The sequence below is a fragment of the Oreochromis aureus genome, linkage group 19 (assembly GCF_013358895.1).
Source record: "Oreochromis aureus strain Israel breed Guangdong linkage group 19, ZZ_aureus, whole genome shotgun sequence".
Taxonomy (NCBI): domain Eukaryota; kingdom Metazoa; phylum Chordata; class Actinopteri; order Cichliformes; family Cichlidae; genus Oreochromis; species Oreochromis aureus.
In genome coordinates, this window is record NC_052960.1 from 16,742,698 (window position 1) to 16,764,979 (window position 22,282).

Consider the following 22,282-nt stretch of genomic DNA (forward strand, 5'->3'; position numbering starts at 1 on the left):
TGCAGATGCACTAAGCTGAATAATGAACATGAGCTTAGTTGTTACTGCCACTGATGTGGGTGTTTAACTTTTTTAATAGCAAAAATGTTCACTTAACAACTTAAAACACACATTAGAAAAAAAGACAAAACTGTCAGCATCAACTGTGCAGGCAGGTACTCACATTAACTCCAGTGGTACTTTATCTGAGTGTTCCATTTTCTGTTAATTGACTCTTTCACTCCACTAAGCTTGGTAGACAACTACTACAATTTATTACTGTGCTCATCTGAAAGCTGTACCCTAGGTTCTGATCATTTCTTTCAGCCTTGAAAACAACCCAAAAGAAAAACCTCCTACTTTTATTTTTTGTGTCTAGAACAATCCTGGAATCATCTTTCTTTGACTTAGTCCAAACAGCAGGGTTAGGGTTAGTCACCTATAACTCGTTAATTTAACATTCTTGCACTGATACTGGATACTTAGTTCGTCATTGTTAAATTTCTATTATGATTCTGTTTTCTTAGTCAGCTAAGCCTATTGTATCCATGAAAACAGGCGTGCATATGAGCCGATGTGTGTTCATAATAAAGTATATTGTTTCTAGATTTATTTGAACTTTGTGCAACTAGTTTCCCAATATGTGTTTGGTTTGCATTTTTGAACTCTGACAGGTATTCGGACTCCTTCAAACCCGTTGTACTGATGAGGATGAGAGATGAAGAGCTCTTTCTAGCGGAACACTCGTGTCACTTTGTTTGACCTGGGCTAGAGAGGCTCCAGGAGTCTGGAAAGCTCCTCCAACCCCCCCTCTATCGGTCCCACTTTCCTCAACTGTTTCAACCACCGAGCCATCAGCAGCCACTCCCAGAAACTCCACATTGCCCAGCGTGAAGGATCAGAGTTGGAAGGAAGAGAGCGGGGGAGGGATAGGTGTAAGGGCAGGGGGTGAAAGTGTAAGATTAAAGGAGGGACAGCTAGAATATGGAAAAGCAGCATATGGTAATGTCAGAAGGAACAGGTCAAAGAAAAAGATTGGGAATTTACAAAAGGAACAGTTGAATTTTAGGAATTTTACAGCCACTTTAAAGTTGCAGCACTTTACACATTGGCTAATTGCAGTAAAGACAATACTCGCCTCAGGCAAGGGGAAGCTCTGGAAGGCATCATGGTGGTTGAATTGCTCAATAGAAATGCATTTCTCCGAGCTCTGATCGGGACAACTTGAGAAGGAGAATAAGCCTGTTTTCCTTCAGTTTCATGCAATGAGCACAATGTAATAAGCAAGAGAAAATAGCTCTTTGGAAGAAATGTAATCTCTGTAAAAAGATTGACTTAAAAAAAAATTACAATGACGTGGAAGTGAGAGGTTTTTAAGTATTGTTAAAAAAAATGGTGCTTTGTTACATTTCAACTGATAGTTTACTAAACTCAAATGTGACACCCCTGAATTTAATTAGACCAATAGCCATCGTTATAGAAAACAGACAAATGATTTACAGAATGAAGCTGGTGGACCTGCTTGGATTTCATTATCTTTCTATTATTCTGTAGTAATGTTTGCTGTTCTTCCAAAGTGTGTTAATTATTCCGTAGCAGGAAATGCCTGCAGCATATTGTGAGTTCACTGTTTTGCAATTGTATACAGTGATTGGTCTTTTATTTCATTTATTTGCAACAATGGTAGTAACATAACTGTAAGAGCCTTTAAGATAACAAGTGCTGTGGAATAACACTTGTACCAGGACACACACACACACGCAAACAGCAAAAGGCACACACAAAAACAAAGATGGTAGATACAGACGAGCGATAATCATGTCACGTCACACAAGCCATCAAATCTAAGATCTCTCCTCTGTGCCATATCAACTAACAGACAAACTAATGAAGAGGAAAACAAATGCCAAGAAATTCAAGTTGAGTGTTGAATGTGAAGATTTAAAGAAACAAAATCTTGCAGAACAGTAATTAGTGGTAATTGATCCTGGCAGCTTTTGATTTTGGGAACTACACTGAAATCTTAGAGCCGTGTGATCTTATTTACATAAGATAAATCAGATGAAAAGTGCATTGGTGTGACATGCAGGTCACCCCAATTCTGTGGATTCTGAACACATATGAACAATATTTCCCAGCAAAGGTTAAATGTTTTAGAATCTGGCAACATTGCAACACCAGGTTAAAAAGTCCAGCTGTGCACGCAGTTAAAGCAATACAGCAGAGTCATGGTTGTAGGCAGCAGCTGCTGGTCTCATCTCCATATCTGGTTTCATTGTAGACCCCTGGTGCAGAGGCAGATACCACCTCCCATTATCAACGGCCTCTGGGGAAAATCTTCTCTACTGTAACGACCACATACTTAAAAATGTGCATAACTACACTCTGACCTGAAGCGGTGGAAGATTCCAGGTAAAAGTCACTTTAGAGAGCATACAGTAACTAGCATTAGCTTTTATGTGTCATAAACATATAAGATAGTTTAAAATATTAGGCTTCTGATAATAGATTTTGCCGCATAGAAAATACAGTCAATTAATGATCACAATCTGGGAATCACACTACCCATAGCTAGTTAGTTGCAAAGCCATCTGTATGGTACATATCAAGCTACAGTCAGTAGTTGGTTAGCTTAGCTTAGTTTAGAATAAGGAGTGAAAACACTGGATACAGCTAACCTAGTTACAGCATCAATAATGATAAACTTATTTAAACTGCATATCTTGTTAGTCTAATATGCACAAACATAAGTGAGAACATGTTTTTTTTTCTTGTCATGACTAACATTAGCCACTAGCTACTTGCTTCCAGTGCAGACTTTAGCTTTTCCAGCCTGATATTGTTGCCTTAGAGACACAATATGAAGGCAAAGAGTTTTGTGTGAATTAATAAATCATTTTAAATCTTCTTGTTGGACCATGCCAATGCAAGAATTATTGTTTAGCTGTATCTTTGTGAGTCTGACTTTATCATCAAACAGAGGAGAAAAAGTCATCAGAAATTGAAATGGAAAAATACCTGCTGGTACATTTTTGCTGTCCCCGCAGCCTGAGGCTTTTAACAGCCTGAAGTGAATACTAAGCGTCATATTTCAGTAAACCATTTCCTGCAGGCAATAATACCACGTCTTTTTCTAGGAGATACTGTACAGCTCATGTTTTCCACGAAGCATCATATTGCAAACAAGCTGCTCTTCACACTGCACTGCAACTAAAGAACAACATTTTTCTTGGTTGTTTGTGAGGTGCAGATGGGTGAAAATGAAATGAAAACCTGAGTGAATACGAGAAATGACACAAAAACGCCATCTGCGTTAGGCCTGCTACGTAGCTAGCTAGAAGTAGCAAGCAGCTACTCATTGCTCATTACACTGTGGGCTTCTGTATCGGTGTGAAATGTAGATACGTCTCAACCCGGGTGGATCCCAGTGGTGAAACACACAGTGTGAGCCAACTGTGACCTTGCCTATAGAAAACTGGTCCAAAACTGCTGTGTGGGCACATCGACCTGGGGCCTGCACGGGATAAGTGTGCTTTTGTTCACAGAGCCCCACAGTTCACCAACAGCTACCCACTGTGGCCTCACACGGACATATTTGCTAGGTTAGTTTCATATTTATTTGCAACATCGTGTGATACATTGTCACATAAAACATATTCCTGTTGCATGTTTATATTATTCGTATGTCCACTCCACACATAGTTTCCGTAGTTGGCAGGAGCTTTAAAAGCAGGTACAGTGTGTGCCTGGTGTGAGAATTGGAATGCAACTTAAAAAACTGCATGTGAAAGGCAAAGAAAAACAATGTCAAAATGAAAGTGAAAAAGACCTGCACTGTTAGAGTACAAACTCAAGTAAATTACAACTACTTTGCCTTACCTACATGGACTTTTGTTGCAGCTCTAAACTAGAAATACACTGTACTTTGTGTTATTTCACCAAAAGTGGAATATTCACCAGTAAAATAGAAACTTTAGTACTTTAGTTTTGTGGAAATCTAAATGTACCCCTTGATTCTATAGCATTAGAAACACTTTTTGCAGCAATAATTTGAAGTAATCATTTTCTGTATGTACTTTATCCACTTTATTAATGGAGGAATTTTGGCTCACTCTTCTTTACAACACTGCTTCAGGTCATTAAGGTTTGCAGGCTTTCGTATATGCACAGCTCTCCTGTCACAGCATGTCAGTAAGGTCGAGGTCTGAACTTTGACTGGATCATTGCAACACCTTGATTTTTTTCAACAGCTTTAGCTGTTGGACAAATGGCCTCACATTTGACCCCAGATTACTTTGGTATACACAGAAGGTCATGGTCCATTCAGTGACTGAAAGGTACCCAGGTCCTGTAACTGCAAAACCAACCCAAATCATCACAGCTCCACATATGTGCTTGACGATTTGTACAAGTATTTCGTTTTCTGACACGGAGACAAAAGAGCAACTGTCCCTCAGATGATTGATTTTGTGAATACAGGATGTGATCAGGTGGTGTTGAATAGAATTTAAGATGAAAATTAAAGCTGGACAGTGTTCTACAAAGATATGGAAAAATGGGATTTGTTATCTTGCACAATTTATGCGGGTAAGTGCATATTAAAGTTACATGTTCCTTGGAAACAACACCCTATCAGGCATGTGTGGAGGTTTGATCAATTATCACTCTTAAATAAACCAGGAGACACTTGTCTACACATCCTTACCTTTCCCTGTCGATAAACATCTGTCTTTCTCTCTGCACCTTCCCATCACCTCCTCCTCCTTCTTTTCCTCATCCACCCATCATCCTCTGTCCCAGTGCTTGTATGGATGAGTGGTGATATTCCCGTGGGATAGTGGAGGAGGAGAGCTTTCCAGGGCCTGTTGCTTCATCCCAAATAATGCACGGAACATGTTCAGACCACCTTGCCTTGGGTTCACTAATGAAGCGCTCACACAGAAACTCATTTTTTTGCTGGCATTTCATCCTTGTACACACATTCCCTGTGTTTACAGTGTGCACACTATTTATTGCACTTGCTCTACTTCACTTTGACTTTTTTGGTGTCCTCCAGTCTCTTGTGCAATCTGTTAATATTAATAAGTTACTGCCTAAACTAAACATTTGTACAAAAATATCAAAAGTGATCTCTTTAGGGTTTTTTTTTTTTTACACGTTATTTTATAAGTTTCTATCTAATATTTAGATTTACTGTTACTTAACATAAGTTTTCTTTTATGAGTTGGAAGATCATTATTTTGACATGTTCACCTGTGATACTTCCCCGTAATCTATTTCTCTCTGTCTCCCTCCCTTTTCCTTTCTTCGTCTCGCACCCAGTTTCAGTCTACAAGTCCTGGCTTGTCGGAGAATTGGAGGAACCGTGCACTCCTTTTTTTCTCAATAATCCGGAACAATCACAGAGTGCCCTGCTCAAGAGACGAAGCAGGGTGCGCCTCATTGCAGACAGGGAACAAGGAAGATTGACGTGCTGGTGCACGGTCCCTGTGACCTCTAGGCTTGGTCTGCAGCCAAAGTCTGCTACCATAGTTATAAATTATTTGTTTTTTTGTCATTTCACCCCACTGCAAACCCATTTAGATCAGCTTTTTTTTTAAATTTTTACTTTATTTTGTCTGTTTTGCACATTTTGTAGCTGCTCTTACTTTTCTAAAACCTAATCTTTTAAAAAACTTCCATGCTTTATATACCCAATATTTACTGTAGTTTGGGATTCTTGTAGTATCTTGCAATAATTTAGGTCACCAAGTTGAGTTAATTAAATAACATTACTCATGAGTTCGGGTATTTATTTTGCTTGAAATAAGGGATATAAAACCATCATTTCCAATATCCAGAGTGGGCAGAATTGAATATATACAAAACATGGATGTATCCACCATGTTGAAGCCTCAAAGTTACCATTTAGCTTTTGCATTCAAAGATCCATAGATGGGTTCAACATATAGACAAAGTAATATCATACTGGTTAACAAAGAATCACAATAGCCAGCAAAACTGCAGTACAAGATGACTTCTTGGACAGGTTGTACCACACAGCAGCCCATAAAGTGTGTCTTTTCGTTCCATTAAAAATGCTCTAAAAGGCACCCAAATGACAAACATGGTTTAGAGGTTTCATTTCAGTGACTGGGATTAGTTGCGATGTTGGCACTGCACCTGCATTAGCACAGCTGTCAATCAAAGCTGCCACACCTCAAACTTTAAGCCTTAGCAACATACAAATAAATGAGTTCTAAAATCAAATTAAACTTGTCTATAGAGACCAAAATCCTTTTTTTTTCAGTCAGGCTAATAAACATGGCAGTTTGATTTTTGAAGCAGGGGACTTTAATATGGGAGTCTATGGGGACTGGATCTAGCCTAAAGTGGTCATTGAAGGAACTGTAGAGGTTGCTGCTTGGTGGGTAGTGGGTCATTTTCTCATGGACCTCGACAGACTTACTAGGCTGGGCGAATTAGTGTGATCACAAAAATGTGCTGATGGAATTGAAAAGTTATGTGGTTGGTCTACTAATGGTGCAATGATTGATCTAGAAAAACAGACCCCATTCACTTTAATAAGGACCGACCAGAACAGAGGAAATTAGTGGTTTCAAACAGAGCAGAATAGATGAGGATGTGCGGTGGAGATTAATGTTCTAATAAAAATATTTCATTGTGACTGCTGTTTTTTAAAAAAAAATCTAAATTACGTTTCCCTCTGGAAACACAATTCAGATAAATGAGAAGCAGCTGAACAAGAATCAGCACGTTTTTGATATATTTGCCCTTAAACATGTTGTTGCAAATAAAGGAATCACTCTCTGCTGCCAAAAAAATAACATCAGCCCTGACCTCACTTTTATGTCTGAAAAACAGGTTACACTCATTTAGGATCAATTTGCAACAATGCAGCCAGCCAGCAGTAATCTGAAAACGGATTTCTGTGGGTATTACTGAACCGTGTAAGGGTGAAATCTGACTTCTTGAAATGTGTTAAGTTGTCAAAGAAGTGATTAGTATAGCATTTTTGCCAACAACAAAATGAGTGAATGACGGGTGAAACTCTCAAAACTCTCAGATCTGTTTGGGGTGGAACAATCATCAAAAGCGTGCAGCATCATCTTCTGACTGGGCTAGCAACGATTGAAATGTTTTGATTTGTACATGTTTGAGATCATACTTGGATATATATTTGCCATGGCAAAAAACAAACATTTTCTGAATAACTTAAAGCAGGTAAAAAGGGAAGCACGAATAAATGAAGAGTTCACCAAAAGCTCACAAAACTTATGGATCCTGGCAGATGATCGATGTAGAAACGTTTTCTTTTACAGCCTAAATTACCGGCTCTAAACCTCAGAGACCAGGTATCAACTTCAGAAACTGTAAATGACCATGTGTATATTGTTGTTTTAATTAATTTCAGCTTGAGTGCATCTCAGCACAGTCTTTTTGAATCATATCTGAGAGATATGCACCTGCTTAAGTCTTTCCTTAAAGGAGAGTCACCTGCCAGTGCAAAGGTGGGGGCAGGGGGGTGGAGAAGAAAGGGAAGGGCAAAGAAAGAAGAGGACACAGTCATGCCTTTAAGGAAAAAACCAGCCTGTCGCCTGTTTTAAAAGAAACACAAATTACAGCACGAGTGATAATGGAAGCCTGGAGAAGACACGAGGAGGAGGGGTATGTTTGCGTGTGCCCATGCATGTGCGCGTATGCGGGGGGGGTAGAGGTAGTGGTGAATGGAGTAAGGGAAGGAAGGAGTTGTCGCCTCCTGCAACAAGTTTAACCAGAATCCAAAGCTAACAAGATGCCGTGATTGCAGGGTGCTGAAAATATGAAGGAACAACCAAAGACAACAGAGGAAAAAAAGAAAATTAAACAAGGCTTTTGTTTGCTCCGCTCTCCTGTCTATGCTCAGAATTCAGAGACAAGATCTCTCTCTCTGCCTCTCTTGCTTTCCATTTCTTTCTCTCTGCCTCACACAAAGACAAAAAGCTTGTTTTTTTAAAATTTATCTATCGCAGCTGACTGTCTCACCAAGCACCAGGGCAGCATCTGCAGGGTCATGCTGTCTATACACACAGATACATACACACACTTATATGTAAACTCCTGCACACTGAATGGTTTCACTTCAAGCCCGAGAAGAACGTTGCATATATTTGTACAACATGAACACCTCAGGACACTTGTACAAACCTGCACAACACACAATGAGCCACTGGACCATACCAGTGGGAAGCTGTGAAGTAAATAATAATATATGGCAGCACAAGCAAACCAAAGAGAGAATAAGGAAAGTCCTCATCTCATCCAAAGTCACCCCTACACACAATATCTTACTGCTCCGATCTGAGATGTGTAACATATACAGTGCGGCGGGGTCAAGAGTTTAGAGAAAGTGTTATCTTACTCTTCTCATAACTGCAGGTGAGAATAGAAAAAACAAGGCTGAAGACCATGTTGAATGTGGGTTCTCACAACACTGTCTAGGTTATTATGACAAAAGATGGTTGGGTCAATTGCATGCCGATTTACAGAATTACCCAGGGTATATGGTGCAATAACTTTGAAGCCAAAATACTGTAAAGTGTGAGATCAGATGTAGAGGAACGGTACAGGAGTGTTGCAGTTTTTATGTAACAAGTACACAAAGCTTAAATGCTAAATGCGAAGACAAGTACGAAGGCGTTATCAGAAGCAGAGCAACGCTGCGCAGTCGTAATCCATCATGAAGCATTAAGTGCTATAACTGTTGAGGGATTGTATACAGTTAAGCCTTTGCATCTGAGATGTGAGTCATGACTTTGTTCCATGACACAAACATGCTTGTGATAGCTAATTCTCTGCAATCAACACACATAAGTCGCTACGTAAAATATTTCCGTAAGCTCGTAAAACTCAAACCCCAGTTTTACTTGTTTAGCTAAACAAATCAGAAAAAAGCTTAAGACGAAAAAGAGATGGGACTGAAAGGACAGCAGTAGAATTACTGGAAGCCATAATTAGAGATATCATGCACAAATGGATTGACTGCAAGGTGCATGCATTTTGTACAAGAAAAAATAAAACAAAATAAAAGATTTTGACCCTACAGTGCCATGCAATTACATGACATCCTCGTAAATACGAGGCCCCCATGACCACAGACTATAGAGCCATATAATCTAGACTCCCGCTGAGCCTACTAATAATTTTCTGCTCCCTGCTGAACATCTTTAATGGAGTCCAGGAGGAAATGCCACATTCACCCTTGGTAACTTCTCGTTTGTGCCTACGCAAAAGAAATCCCTAATTACAGCGATTATGTCACACGGTAATTTTCCTCTCACACACACAGTATTAGTCAGGTATGACACCCACATAAAACGATGTTCTTACCTAACAGAGCATGCATAGTGCCACTAGAATGTAAGATTAACTCTGTTTTTTATGTTTTGTCTTGATTAGGGTCTCAGTTGGTGCACACTTCCTGTATAAATGGGCCTGCACATGTGAAAGAGTTTAGGGTAATTGGGTTGGCTAGAGGGGATAATCACTGTGAATTGTAACAAAGCTGGAAACTGATAAGTGCTTCTGTTATAGGCAGAAACAGGATTGGAATCTTTGAAATGGTGCGCTGGTTGTCAGAAATTGTGTCTGACATAACGCATAACGCGAGCCATAAAAAGTGCAATTTTAGGGTGAAATTTCTAAATAGTACCTGCCGTCTGTTTCCCAGCATTCAGCCCTGAGGAAACGGCGTGAATTAAAAACCTTTTGTGATTACTGGATATTTCTATCTCCTCATCCTCCTCATCCTGAGTTGATATCCGTGTTTTTATTCTTTTTAAAACCCGCTTCTGAGAATCTCTTTTGTCGCACAGCTTACTTGATCCGGTTTAGACGATGGCTCAAGATGCGTACAATGTTATCGAAACCAGAGTCTTGGATGGATGCCCAAAAAACTTGACTTGTTAACACAACCAGCATTACACCCGCGGTCACAAGTTGTACTTGATTACACTCAAATATTAAATGCAGCATTCTTTGTAAAGTTGTCACTGTCACTTTGGGTTCATTGCTACAGGTGTTCTCGACAAGCCCAGACTTGCAGAGGATTTAGGAAAAGCCTGCTCTTCTACCCCCACTTCATAACGTGTTAACATTCCTTAACAACTTGGAGTATCACCTTATGGAGAAGTGAGTTCCGGTAACTAGGATGCCATACAACAATGAATGCATCCCGTTCATTCCCTTTTCCTATCTAACGTACACGCATTCTTCACTCATTACACAAGGATGCTGGTCTGTTTGGTTTTTAAAACAGGCCCAGCAGTTATTAAATGCACTCTGCCACACTAACGTTCACGCATTCCTTCAGAGATGGTGGACGGCGCCCACGCATCACAAGGAGCCGACAGAATAGCAAGAAATTAATGACTCTGTTTGGAAAAGTAAACACATGGGCATAATAAGATATGTTTTAGGGTATTGAGAATAAGAGTATTATGCAAAGTTTGAAATGCAAATTATAGGATGCATTATTAGCAGGAAAAGCTCCACAGCCCTTGTATGCTAGAATACGCTAAAGGTTTTTTGTTTGTTGTTTTAAAAAACATGCAGGAACTGTAACTTGGCAGTGAAGGTGTAATGCTACAACATCTAAAAATATCACAAAAACTTCTCTGGAACACAAAGCGAAAAAAGAAAAGAAAAAAAAATAAGGAATGAAAAAGCCTGCCGTCTACTTTCAACACCGAAACAAGCAAATGTAAAAAAGTAGTTATGCCTAATAACTCGTGATGAAGAAATGAAACAATGTGTCCAAGACAGAAAATTCAGAGAATTCATTTTTTTATATATATTTTTAAAACCACAAAAGGAAAAATAATAGTAAAAAAGTGCCTATTTTTTTGGTTTTACTTATCTTTATCCCAGACTGGGATTACATGAACATAGGTAAAACTGAGCAAGAATGAATATTTTCTTAATTCTTTTTAAGGAAAAAAAAACAACCCACAAACATTTGCTGCTGCTAAAATATAAAGATCTGCTGCTTTTCTTTGCCACATATAAATAGCAAAATACGTTTGGATTAGGGTTCACAAATTTATATTGTTTTGATCCTTTGCTTTTTACTTTATTGATTTCTATTAAAAAAATTGAGCTAATTATTGAATAATCAAGAGCAAATGAAATCAGTGTAATTTAGTATAATTAAAAGAATAATTTGCTGCAGCTGTGGATGCTTTGAAAATTCCCCATTTGCTGATTCAGTGATTTATCCACAACAGCCTGTTAATCCGTTTATTTGCCTACCTTCAAAGCTATCAGAGGTGTCATTGAACAGGTCCGTCCACTAACCACGCATGACCTCTAGTCTTAGGAGAGGAACACACCTTTGCCTACAAGGACCTGTGACCGACCTGGGTCTCAAGAAAAACAGATTATAAGTCATTTTAATTGTTTTGTTTGTTTCTTTGAAGAGCATTAACATTTTTCCCATTAAAACAAATAAATAACTAATGAAACTAGTAAGTTTAATTATCTGATATATTTATGGTGATGTTTGTATTCCATTTATTTTTAAAAAAAAAACCAAATAATCATTTAGATGGCTGTTTTCATGCTTTTAAGTGTGTTCAAATGCAATAAGATGCTGCACTGAATTAAATTAAATGCAACACAAAATAAGTTTTACTTTTATTGACAATAACCCAAAACATTACGATGAAATCATTTAAATATGACAAGGGATCAGTGAATCCTTATGTGTTGCATGTGCACATTTACTTTGACTCAGTTTCTCACTTTTAATCAAAGTTACATTTTCTACTGTTTTTTTTACACTCTTTACAACTGCATCATTTATTCTTAAGTTCCAACTTTTTTGCATATCTATTTTATTCGTTCAAAATTGAGCTTTTCAATTAACTGTGACAAAAGTACATTAAGCTGAAATAAATCTAAACAAACAAGATGCCTTACGCTAAAAAGGAGGGGAAAAAAAATTCAAATTAAACTATTCTTAAAAAAACAACCAAATTCCCCACAAAACTGACTTTCTCAGTGCTTATTAGTAAACATAATTATGCTAATTAATAATGTTTATTTTACTGTAATGCCTTCCTTTGCCTTTTTTTGTATAAATATTTGCTTTACATTTTGAAGCAGCCTCATAATTCATTCCTTTCATGAGGCAGTACTGTGGAAAAATTCACCTGCATACCTGCGTGCACCTGTTTACAGCCTAAGGATGAAGCACCTGTTCACAGTTACTGAGCTGTAATCACTGTTGGAGTAATAAATAGCTACAGTCCATAACGCCACGTCTCTTTCCCGTAAGTCAGTCTTTAATGAGCTGCTGTCATTAATCTGCGGCATGCACTAAAAGCAAAGAAAACCCTCTAGTGTGTGTGTGTGTGTGTGTGGTTTTGAGAAAAAATGTTTGTACGTTGCAATAACAATCCACTACAATTATATGCACAAAAATGACCTGCAATTGTGCAACTGTTGTCTGTAGACTTCATCATAAGGTTTTGGACTTTCTTGGCAATTGAAAGTGGAACATATGAGCAAATAGGCATGGAAGAAAAATGGTTATGGCATGTTCATGCAGTACGCCTGTCAGTGACTGTTAGAAGACTGTCAGAAATGCACCTTTATTCTCTCTTTCACGCATTCTGGTATTAACACTGTGAGGTTGGTGTAAGCGAACAGTGCCATTAAATGCCAAGCAAACGTCAAATAACTGTAAAGCTCCCATAGATGTGGCGTTTCTCTCCCTCTGCTGGTTAGCAAATAAAATTAAACGAGTGTTACTAACAAATTTAAACCTTATTAATTAATTTGGAACATAAGCCACGATTCTGAAATTATCATTAGAAGATTAATGAAGGTATAAATATAAAATTGTATCTTTTTTGTGTTGAGTTTGTAATTTTGGCTGCCTGCTTTAGTTTAGGATAGTTCTTACTTATTAAAAAGCTAACTCATGGAAAAAGATACATCGAAAACGTTCACTAAATGTCTGGAGTTACCACCGTTTTTATTTTTTTTCTTTTGGGGCAATGTTGCATATGGAAATAATGATTCATTGGTTTCTTAAATGATACGAATCTCCTTTTGAAATATATTTAAAAAAAAAAAAAAAACCCTGATTGTTGAAACAGTACCTCACACCCTTGACCTACCTTTGTTTTTTTGTTTTTTCAACTCAACTTTTATAGAAAGTACAAAAGTACTGACGTACTGTACTGTCACTCCTTCCCTGTTGCAATGACAAAGAGAAAACAGAAAACATACCATTGACGTTAGTCATGATTGTAAGATTGTCATGACGGTGGCTTTTTTAGCCAGGTTGTTTTTCATTAAAAAATAATTGCAGAGATGAATGTGTTGCCTCCTGGTCTCACTGTAATGAATATATACACTTGGTACTAAATGTGTCACAGTGCTCTAAGAAAACAAATTAAAGAATTTACTGGGATTTGAGCCTCAGTTAAATCGAGCTATAAGTTCTTTTCTCTGCTGTAAAAGTTGTTGACCAAATCTTAAGCCAATAGCACACCCTAGTGATCGCATGCGGTACTGTTATCTGACTGCTAAACTATAGTAAATAATAAGAGAAGCCATTAAAAAAAAGTGAGCAGTGAGAATAACAAAAAAAACAAACAAACTTAGAAGCCACTGCATACAATAAGAATCAGACACGCCTTAAACCGGCTACACCCTCGTCTAGCTTGTTAACAAAAACTGCGAGCGTGCGCGGTCACATGACTGGCTTGCGTCACTAAACAGGTGAATTCAATCCGGAAGTGAGATGCTCCTCGTCTCAAAGATGGTGTCTTTCTGAGTGTGGCGCTAAAAACAGAAAAATGGACACGCACAAAAATGAGCGATAGATACTTTACGTCAAATCAGAAGCAACCGGACAAGGTGAAATATCCGGTACTTTTCCGAGGACGCGTGTGTATGTAACAGAAATGGACGACAACGGAATCGAAGTAGGGTCCTACACGGTGAGACGCTTAGTTTAAAAACAGTACTTTAATGTTTAATCGACTATTAATATTGTATGTTTACCTCTTTGCTTTAGTAGCGGGTGTCTAAACGCATACAAAAGCGCTGTTTTCATGGTTTTAAAAATTCAGGTTGTAACAAAAGTTGAGCTACAAAGTCAGTGTTTCCTGTTATTGTTTTATAACAGTGGTGGCAGGGCGTAATTGGCATCCCCCTTATGGCCATCCCTGTTCGTCTTATTTCTTTGTTGTAGTGCTACGAGTGGCTTTTAGCACCAGTATTGTTCATCTGGTCTAGGTTAAAGTCCAACTTCTACGTCTTGGCCTTCTGCTTTGTATGTTTTATCTAGATTCATTCAAAGTCTCGTTTTATCTGACTAGACGGACACGTTGTGCATTTGTTGTAGACAAAGCTGCCAACGCATCCGCTTTAATCACTCTGCGTTATATATTTGAATGTTCACAAGGAGTTATGCCATAAAAAAGTTAACTTCCCTTTCTTTCTTTTTGTCTTGTGGTTTAAAAAGATAGTTTTGAACTGTGTTTATTTAACTTTGATCGAATATGTGAATTTTAATAAATGTTTTCCCCTTTCTTTTTAGGACAACCTCATCGGGACTTTACTTGCAATTTTTGGAAATGTGCTTGTCAGCATTTCTTTAACCATTCAGGTACATGGCTCCTTCTTCTCTATGAAAAAACATTCATGTCTTTAAGTTGATACACAGTGTTATCAATGTTGTCTCTGCCCTTTGTCAGTCAAGTCCTCTAGCTTCTAGGTAAAGCTAGGTCATTACAGGATTTTAAAATTATGTGGAATAAATGATATATGCTGTCATCTCTTATTTAAATGTTCTCTTTTATAGTTTGATTTAGGCCTTGTTTATGTTTGCTTTGCACCGTGTACTGCTGCTTACGCTCTGTCACAGCTGTGTTTTACCTGCATGTTTTTTTTTTTGTTTGCAGAAATACAGCCATGTGAAGTTAGCAGGAACAAAGGACCATCGTACCTTCTATCGCACTAAAACCTGGTGGTCGGGTTTTGTATTCACCTGTCTCGGGGAGCTAGCAAACTTTGTCTCTTATGCGTTTGCCCCTCTTGCTATTGTAGCCCCTCTCAATGCCGTGTCAGTCCTGAGTAAGTATTTACTCCACTTTCAGATATATGTATTGTATTTTACAGATAGATATTCCAACCTTAACCAATATGTTGTTTAAAAAATACAACAAATTAAAAGAAGAGCTTGAATTAAAACTTCAGATTGTTCCCTTTGAAATTGCTTTCCAGCTAGCTCAATTTTGGGCTTCATTTTCCTGCGTGAGAGACTGAAACCGAAGGACTTCGCAAGTAAGTTCAGAATATGCATGTGAACTGAAATTGTGACATTGTATGCTAATTTCTTGCTGCTCTACTGACTGAAATTATAAAGCCAAAGAGTTTGTCCAGTACAGAGTAAATAAGATCTTTAATTCTGAGTTTGCTGATTTTCACTTTGTGATATTTCAGAGCAGTTCGGCCTCGTCTTCCTGGGCTACATCCTTGTTACTGGAGGGGCATACCTCCTTGTATCATTTGGACCGAACTCTCATGAAAAACTTATAGCAGCTAACATTGTGAAGCACCTTGTTGGATGGCCTGTTCTCCTGTATCTGGTAAGATATCTCTTATAGATAGACAGTTTTCAAATGGTTCCTGTCTGTAGATAAGATGTTCTTAGTTTAACACTATAACAATAGATAAAAGCTAATATAGAGCCTGACAGGTGAAACAGTGACACTTTTAAATAGCCTAGTATATGTCATGTCTGTTGTATGTTGTGTTAAAGCAAATCTCTTAAAGGTAGCTCAAACATACAGATGACCACAGTGTTGTCATTAATGTTGAGGCTGTAGTTTGGAAAACTGGTAAGAATAAATGAGCCAACAAGCTCCATTAAATTGGCACCTAATGCAAGGCTGTTTTACCTTCTGTTCCTTTTTTAATTCGGTCTTCCCTTTACGCAATTATTATAATCCACAACCTTGCACTAAACGCAGAAAAATGACCAGCTCTTTTTATCCTTGTTGGTACTCCGCATACACATTTGTCTCTGTCTGTAAGACTAATTGTGCTATTATTGGACCTTCCTGTGTTTCATGTATTGTTTTTTCTCCATATGGCATTAATTTGGTGTTTATTCTTGTTTTTATCCTAACTGACAGCTCCTGGAGATTATCACATTCTGCCTGCTTTTATACTTCTACAAACGGCGCAAAGCTAACTACCTCGTTATTATTCTGCTACTGGTGGCACTGCTGGGTGAGTGTCCTGCATTGAAGCAATCAATTTCCGACCAAGCTGCTATCATGTTTGTTAGGATACATTATCACATTTCATGTTTTTAAATGGAACCAAAGCTGTCGTTCCTTGTCGCCTTTATTTGCTTACCTACTTTGTGTACTTTTGGCACACAGGCTCAGTTACGGTCTTGACAGTGAAGGCTGTGTCAGGCATGTTGGTTCTCACCATCGAAGGCACCATGCAGCTTAACTACCCGATCTTCAGCGTCATGTTTGTGTGCATGGTGGCGTCAGCGATCTTCCAAGCAGGGTGAACTTGCATCACTTGATTGCTTTTTTTTTGTTTGTTTGTTTGTTTTTAAATTGGTTTTAATTGGACCCAGTAGATGAGCATAATTAATACACCACTGTTTTTGTTTGTTACCGTCGTCCTAGATTTCTCTCCCAAGCTTGTAAGCTGCATGACTCCTCTCTCGTCGCGAGTGTCAACTACATTTTCTCCACCATCTTTGCCGTGTTGGCTGGTGAGTCATGTCCTTCTTTGTTGCTGGTTTCTCCATTGTTTTCAATCGGATTAACTTGTGTGCACAACTCTTTGCGTGTCTAATAGATCATCTGCAGCCCATACCTGCTTTATTTCTGCTACACGCCTTTTAGAGTCACAATGTCAAAGTCATTAGAGATTTGCTGTTTTCTGGTTTTCAGGAGCTGTGTTTTACTTAGAGTTTAACAAAGAAGACATTCTTCACATCTGCATGTTTTTGTTGGGGTGAGTAATCATTTATCATAAGCAGCATTTCTTTTCTTTTTTTAAAAAAATTAGACTTCTGACTGCTTTGGTTTCAGGCACTCGCTGTTGTGCATGCTGTTTTTAGGCTTATTAGGACACTTGATTAGGACAGGGCCACATGTCCTAATATCGCCAGGTTTTTTTTGTGTGTTTGTTTGTTTTTATACTAATAAACACAATAAAAAACATGCTTGGCAGAAATGTGTTATACAGTATCTCTTTGAAATACTATGAAAAGCAGTAAAACTTTGTATTTAAAAAAAATTAATAAATGTAAATGTTTGTTTTGTGCTTTGTACAGATCTGCAGTTTGCTTCCTTGGAGTGTTTCTTATCACCAAAACCAAGAAAAAGGCAAGGATATTTGAGCCATGCGTCACCTTGAATATGAACAATGGTTTGTATAAATTTTAACATAAACACCATAAATTGTGTCTTTTGAGATTTCAAGCTACGTAGGCTTGCTCTGGCATTTTAGCTCTGCTGAAGTTGTGTTAAGAACCTTTGCCTGTCCGTTCCATTATCAGGTGTCCCGACGATCCACGACAAAGGCCTAGTCATTCAGCCGGACTACAGTGGTTCCTTCTCCTATGGGACTCTTGTCAACAACAATGGAGTGACGCCTGCTCCTCTCCCAGTTCACCTGGAAACGCCACCGCTTGGACCTAGATCCAGTGATGCATCACAAGGCCATCCTGGCATTAAGAGAGATTAAACATTAGTGCATCTCCTGATTCCCAAGTCCTCCATTCAACAATGAATAACATTCAAGTAGCTACAAAAAGCCAACTCTGGCCTGACACTCCTGTGCACATCCTTGGAAAGCTTTCGTTTTTGAAAAGATGTCCGCTGTATTCATTACAGAAATGAACAGAAGAAACCCAAAGACTGTTTGATGGGTTTGCAAACTTCACTTGAGAAACAGAGACAGTGTTGCGCCTCGAAGCTGCCTACCTTATACTTGATGTCATCTCGGATACCTCCAGTGAGCACTCCACAAATAGTTAGCAATTTTGTTCCCATTCACTTATTAATGGGGCCATACAATGATCTGTTCTTCCATGGAGGACTCAAATCATGGCTGGTTATAATATAGCTTCTCAGACTTGTCAAATTATATTTTGGCTTTAAATGTTTCCCTCCAACTGTCTTCCATGCAGTTTTCTGCCTTCTCTTAATCCTGGGATTGCACTGCACTGTTTCGTTTCTTAATGTGACCAAACACTGGGTTGCAGTTGTCTTAATTTATTATGATGTATTTATTAATCTTATCTTAAAAGTTTTGAACGTGCCTTGAAATTTGGTTCTGAACTGGATCATTTATTGCATAGATAGTAGCTACAAATTCTGTAGAACATCTGTTGATAAAAGGTGAGGGTAATCTGTCAGGGACTGTCTTAATCAGAAGTACAGTTGGAGTAATTTCATATTGGGGGATTTGAAAAAATAGCATCTTAAAATTAATAAGTAAAATAGGTAATAAGTAAAATAGGTGTAATAACAGAGTATATAAAAAATGAAGCTGTCCATCTAAAACAATGCACATTGTAAATTGAACTTGTAACTTTTGGTTGTCCCTTTTCAACACATGGGAGTTTTTGAGAACACCCAAATCTAGATATAAAAAATGTAGTTAGTGTTACTCAAACCAAATTTTCTTTTCTGCAGTGTCTTTCAAATGCAATTTTATCATTACATGAAGTGATTGTTGCATAAGTGGCACTTTCAGACACTTGCCATCTGCACATGGGTCACTGCATCTCATCAGTGTTATTAGAACAGCTACCCGAGGGCTTGTTGTTTTAACACTGTGTTCAGTATGTGGTTATTGTGGTGATAATTAATGCTATCTTCTAATGAAACTGGGATACTGTTGAAAAACAGCACTGGTAATATAAACGTCAGATTTTTGTCTTTGTAAAATATACAGTGATGTGTAATCTTGTCTCATAAAGTTAATGTAATGCAGCTTTTGTTTGGTCAGAGTTGTGCTTTATGGGTTTTCTGATATATTTTCAGCTCTTTGTTGGCTAAATTGCAACTCTTCACATTAGTGGTTTTAAAATTACATTGATTTAACTCTTCAACGTTAGCACCCCACTGTAATAGCAGGCCCCTATTGCAAGAAGTCAGATTGTGAAATTTCGTCCTTCCTAGATATTCAACTATCAACTCTAAGTGGTATTACCACACTATCAAAGTGTTTAGGAATGACAGCACATAAAGTCACAGTGTCTAAAAGTTGCCAGCATTCAGTTGACTCATTAATGGAAGAGTTCCAATCGTCTTTTGGCATTAACATCAACACAAAAACTGTGCCAGGAGTTTCAGGGCATGGGTTTCCATAGAAGAGTAGTTGCAGGCAAACCTTACATCATCAAGTGTCATATTGAGTTGTGCGAAACATGCCACTACTGGACTCTGGAGCAGTAGAAACAAGATCTGTTGTTCTGTAGAGTCACAAATCATGCTTATCCGTCTGGCAGTGTGATGGATGAGTTTGGGTTTGGAATGAGGATCTTACCTAGCTGCCAGATGTAAAGTTTGGTGGAGGATCAATTGTACTACAGGGCTGTTTTTGTGGGGCTGGCTTGGTTCCAGTATTTCAGCTTACCAAAACATTTTGTACAGTTATATTGTCCCAGCTTTGTCAGAAAAGTTTGGAGGAGGCCGATTTCTGTTCCAGCATTTAAGTTTGGTGCAGAAGAACTTGAGTGGTTCACATAAAACCCTGGTCTAAACCCGATCAAAAATCTTAAACGAAAACAAAGATTATGAGCAAGGAACTCACATCCAACATCAGTTACTGACTTCACAAATGCTCTTCTGAATAAATGGGCAAAAAAATCACACAGTCACAGACGCAGGAACCTTCTGTAGCTGCAAAGGGGGGACCAACTCCATTTTAAAGCCTGCAGAGGTGTCAAACATAAGGCCAGAATCAGCCCACTGTGTTCAGTATTTTCCAAAGTCCACCAAAGACTTTGGAAAATGTAAAGGAAGGGATCAAGTTTTGATTTTTAACTGCATTTTCATGGCTTTTCTAACTGCCCCATGGCCACTCATACTACAACAAAGTAAAAGATAAACAATTAAATGACAGAAAGAAATTTAAGATTTTTGCAATGGGTTAACCATGAAAATAACCATAAAAATAGGACATGCTTTCAATTGGCAAGCATTTTCTGTTTTATAATTGCAGGGCAGTCTAACAGAACTTTTACTTATTTATTGCAATTTAAAGTCAAAGCATCATTTCTACATCATGAAGAAAACCTGAGATGTATTGCTGAAAATTGCATTTCTTTTTCTTATATTAAAATATTTCAGGGGCTAAATGTGTGATTAAACTTCTTTGCACTGACAGGGGGGTTTCACTGGTCTGGCTGTTAAGCTCAAAATTGACTGCACATGTTCCACAATGTAAAATGTGTTAGACATCCCTGATATAATGTATATCAATCCCTCTATTTGACTTTGTCCTGGAGCCACAAAAACACCAATATTATCGTATTATAGCATGCAATTAGCTTTTGAATTGATAACCGTTGTAAAATCTTCAGAACTACATTTCACTAGTTAAAAGACACAAAGCTTAGGTACCTTATTTTGACTGAGCAACAGGTAGATAGAGGAAAAATAACTGCAATTTATTCTAGAAACACAGAAATGTGTACATATTCAGCTAACTCATGCAGAAGATAGCAAAGCGATCCTTACTGACTGATATGACTCTGAGAAATCCTTCTGACCCCATACAGCAGCGGATTTTGTGCATCTTTGCTGCTTGGCCGCCACCAATCATGAAGCTGCTGCAGCGTCCTCCCCTTTCAGCACGCTGATTGGTCGCTGCGAGCATACGCGCATATTTGATTGGCGCCACCTGCGGATCCCGACGGTGGAAGTAGGCTGCATCGGAGTGAAATAATCCAGTAATAACAAACACCCACGCTTCCGTCAACAGCCTCAAAATAAACACGAACAGCTTCTATTTGCTGCATTTAACAAAGTCACCGGAAAAATCCTGATGTAAGTGCGCTTGCAATGGGTTGTTTCGGTCGCTTTCGCTGACAGTAGGGAGGTGAGTGGAAATATTTGCATGGGACGCGATTACAGAGGGAAAAAAATAAAAGAGTAACTTCATCCTCCGCGCGCGTCTGTTTGTGTGCTAACTTTTGTGTAAAAATTGAAATTTGTTGAAGCTTAAAAACAACAATTGGTATCGATAGCAAAGTGCTTTAACGCCAGAATCGTATTTATTTATTTATTTATTGCACGAGCTTTACGTAATATCCAGGGGTTTCCTCTGCGTACACGCAACGCAAATTTTGATGTCACGATCCTCTTAAACAACAGGGAGGCGATGTTGCCGGTGCGCTGCCGTCGTTTTCACCATCCCTGTCTTGCTACAAGGAAGTTATATTGAAACAAACTTCCTCGTCGGTGTTATTTTAAATATCTGACAGTTGGCTCTTTTTTTCTTTTTTAGATGTTGGCGTTTTATTGTACTTAATATATTCACAGGAAGTGTCATCTTGTGGTGTATGTGTATATTTATGCCACTAGATGGCACTCTTACCTCAGTGCAGTGTTGGCGGTGCTAACCATCCACCTATCCATTTCTTTTCTTTCTAATGATTTAATTTTTCATATAAAATAAGAGGAAAACTGTAAGTCAACCACAAGTAATTTATATGTATCTTTTTTGAAAATTAAACAATCATTTATAATTTTCTCTTTTTTTGAGGGCTTCTTCACAGTTAGTGATGGTTAAATAAATATTTTATGCCTCATCTTTCTCTTTTTCTATGAGTGAAGAGATTATTTTGTAACTGGGGTCAAATAAAGTCAGCATCATCTTTAAAATATTTGGTAATAAAATTTGAATCGAAGGCAGAGTTATCATAGTTTTCCTAATTAGTTTTTGTTTTTATTTCAATTTGTCTTCAGTTAGTTTCATGAGTGGATTTTCTTATTTCAGTTTAGTTTTAGATGAGTTTTTATTAGTTTCAGTGTTAGTTTGAGTCTTTTAATTATTTTGATTATTAAAAGAGTTTAATCATCTTTTAATTATTATTGCTGTCTAATTATTATACAAGGGAATATGTCTTATTCAAGATTTAGGGAAGTCAGTACAAGTGTTAGAATAAAAACACAAAACAATGAGGAATTCTGTAATAACATTGTATTAAACTAACACATCCTAAAACTGAGGATATTTCCTCTCTATTTTTATTTTATTT

At 38.0% G+C, this 22,282-nt stretch overlaps 2 protein-coding genes across 6 annotated transcripts in view; both read left to right on the forward strand.

Moving 5' to 3' along the window:
- The first annotated feature begins 13,728 nt into the window (after nt 1-13,728).
- Nucleotides 13,729-19,007, forward strand: nipal3 (NIPA like domain containing 3). Of its 2 annotated transcripts, XM_031758358.2 has the most exons (11): nt 13,729-13,970; nt 14,573-14,641; nt 14,937-15,108; nt 15,259-15,318; nt 15,478-15,623; nt 16,173-16,269; nt 16,425-16,560; nt 16,686-16,774; nt 16,956-17,019; nt 17,342-17,436; nt 17,567-19,007. In XM_031758358.2, the coding sequence occupies exons 1-11, from the start codon at nt 13,935-13,937 to the stop codon at nt 17,752-17,754; spliced, it is 1,152 nt and encodes a 383-aa protein (XP_031614218.1). In that variant the 5' UTR covers nt 13,729-13,934; the 3' UTR covers nt 17,755-19,007. The 2 variants fall into 2 exon arrangements, with proteins under 2 accessions (XP_031614218.1, XP_039459235.1); XM_039603301.1 differs by lacking the exon at nt 15,259-15,318.
- Nucleotides 19,008-20,827: 1,820 nt separating this feature from the next.
- Nucleotides 20,828-22,282, forward strand: part of rcan3 (regulator of calcineurin 3) — a 44,888-nt gene continuing 43,433 nt past the window's right edge. The window contains exon 1 of one of the 4 annotated variants that reach the window (XM_039603820.1): nt 20,828-21,068. The gene's annotated coding sequence lies outside the window, so the exon portion shown is untranslated. Of the gene's footprint in view, nt 21,121-21,169; nt 21,710-22,282 lie in introns of those variants that run through there. The other 3 variants (XM_039603817.1, XM_039603818.1, XM_039603819.1) reach the window with 3 other exon arrangements.

Excerpts from the sequence above, each read along its gene's own strand:
- nipal3 (XM_031758358.2), top strand. The coding sequence starts at position 13,935 with ATGGACGACAACGGAATCGAAGTAGGGTCCTACACG. Across the intron at positions 16,270-16,424 it reads GCTACTGGTGGCACTGCTGG|GCTCAGTTACGGTCTTGACA; the intron begins GTGAGTGTCCTG and ends TTTGGCACACAG. Across the intron at positions 16,775-16,955 it reads CATCTTTGCCGTGTTGGCTG|GAGCTGTGTTTTACTTAGAG; the intron begins GTGAGTCATGTC and ends TCTGGTTTTCAG.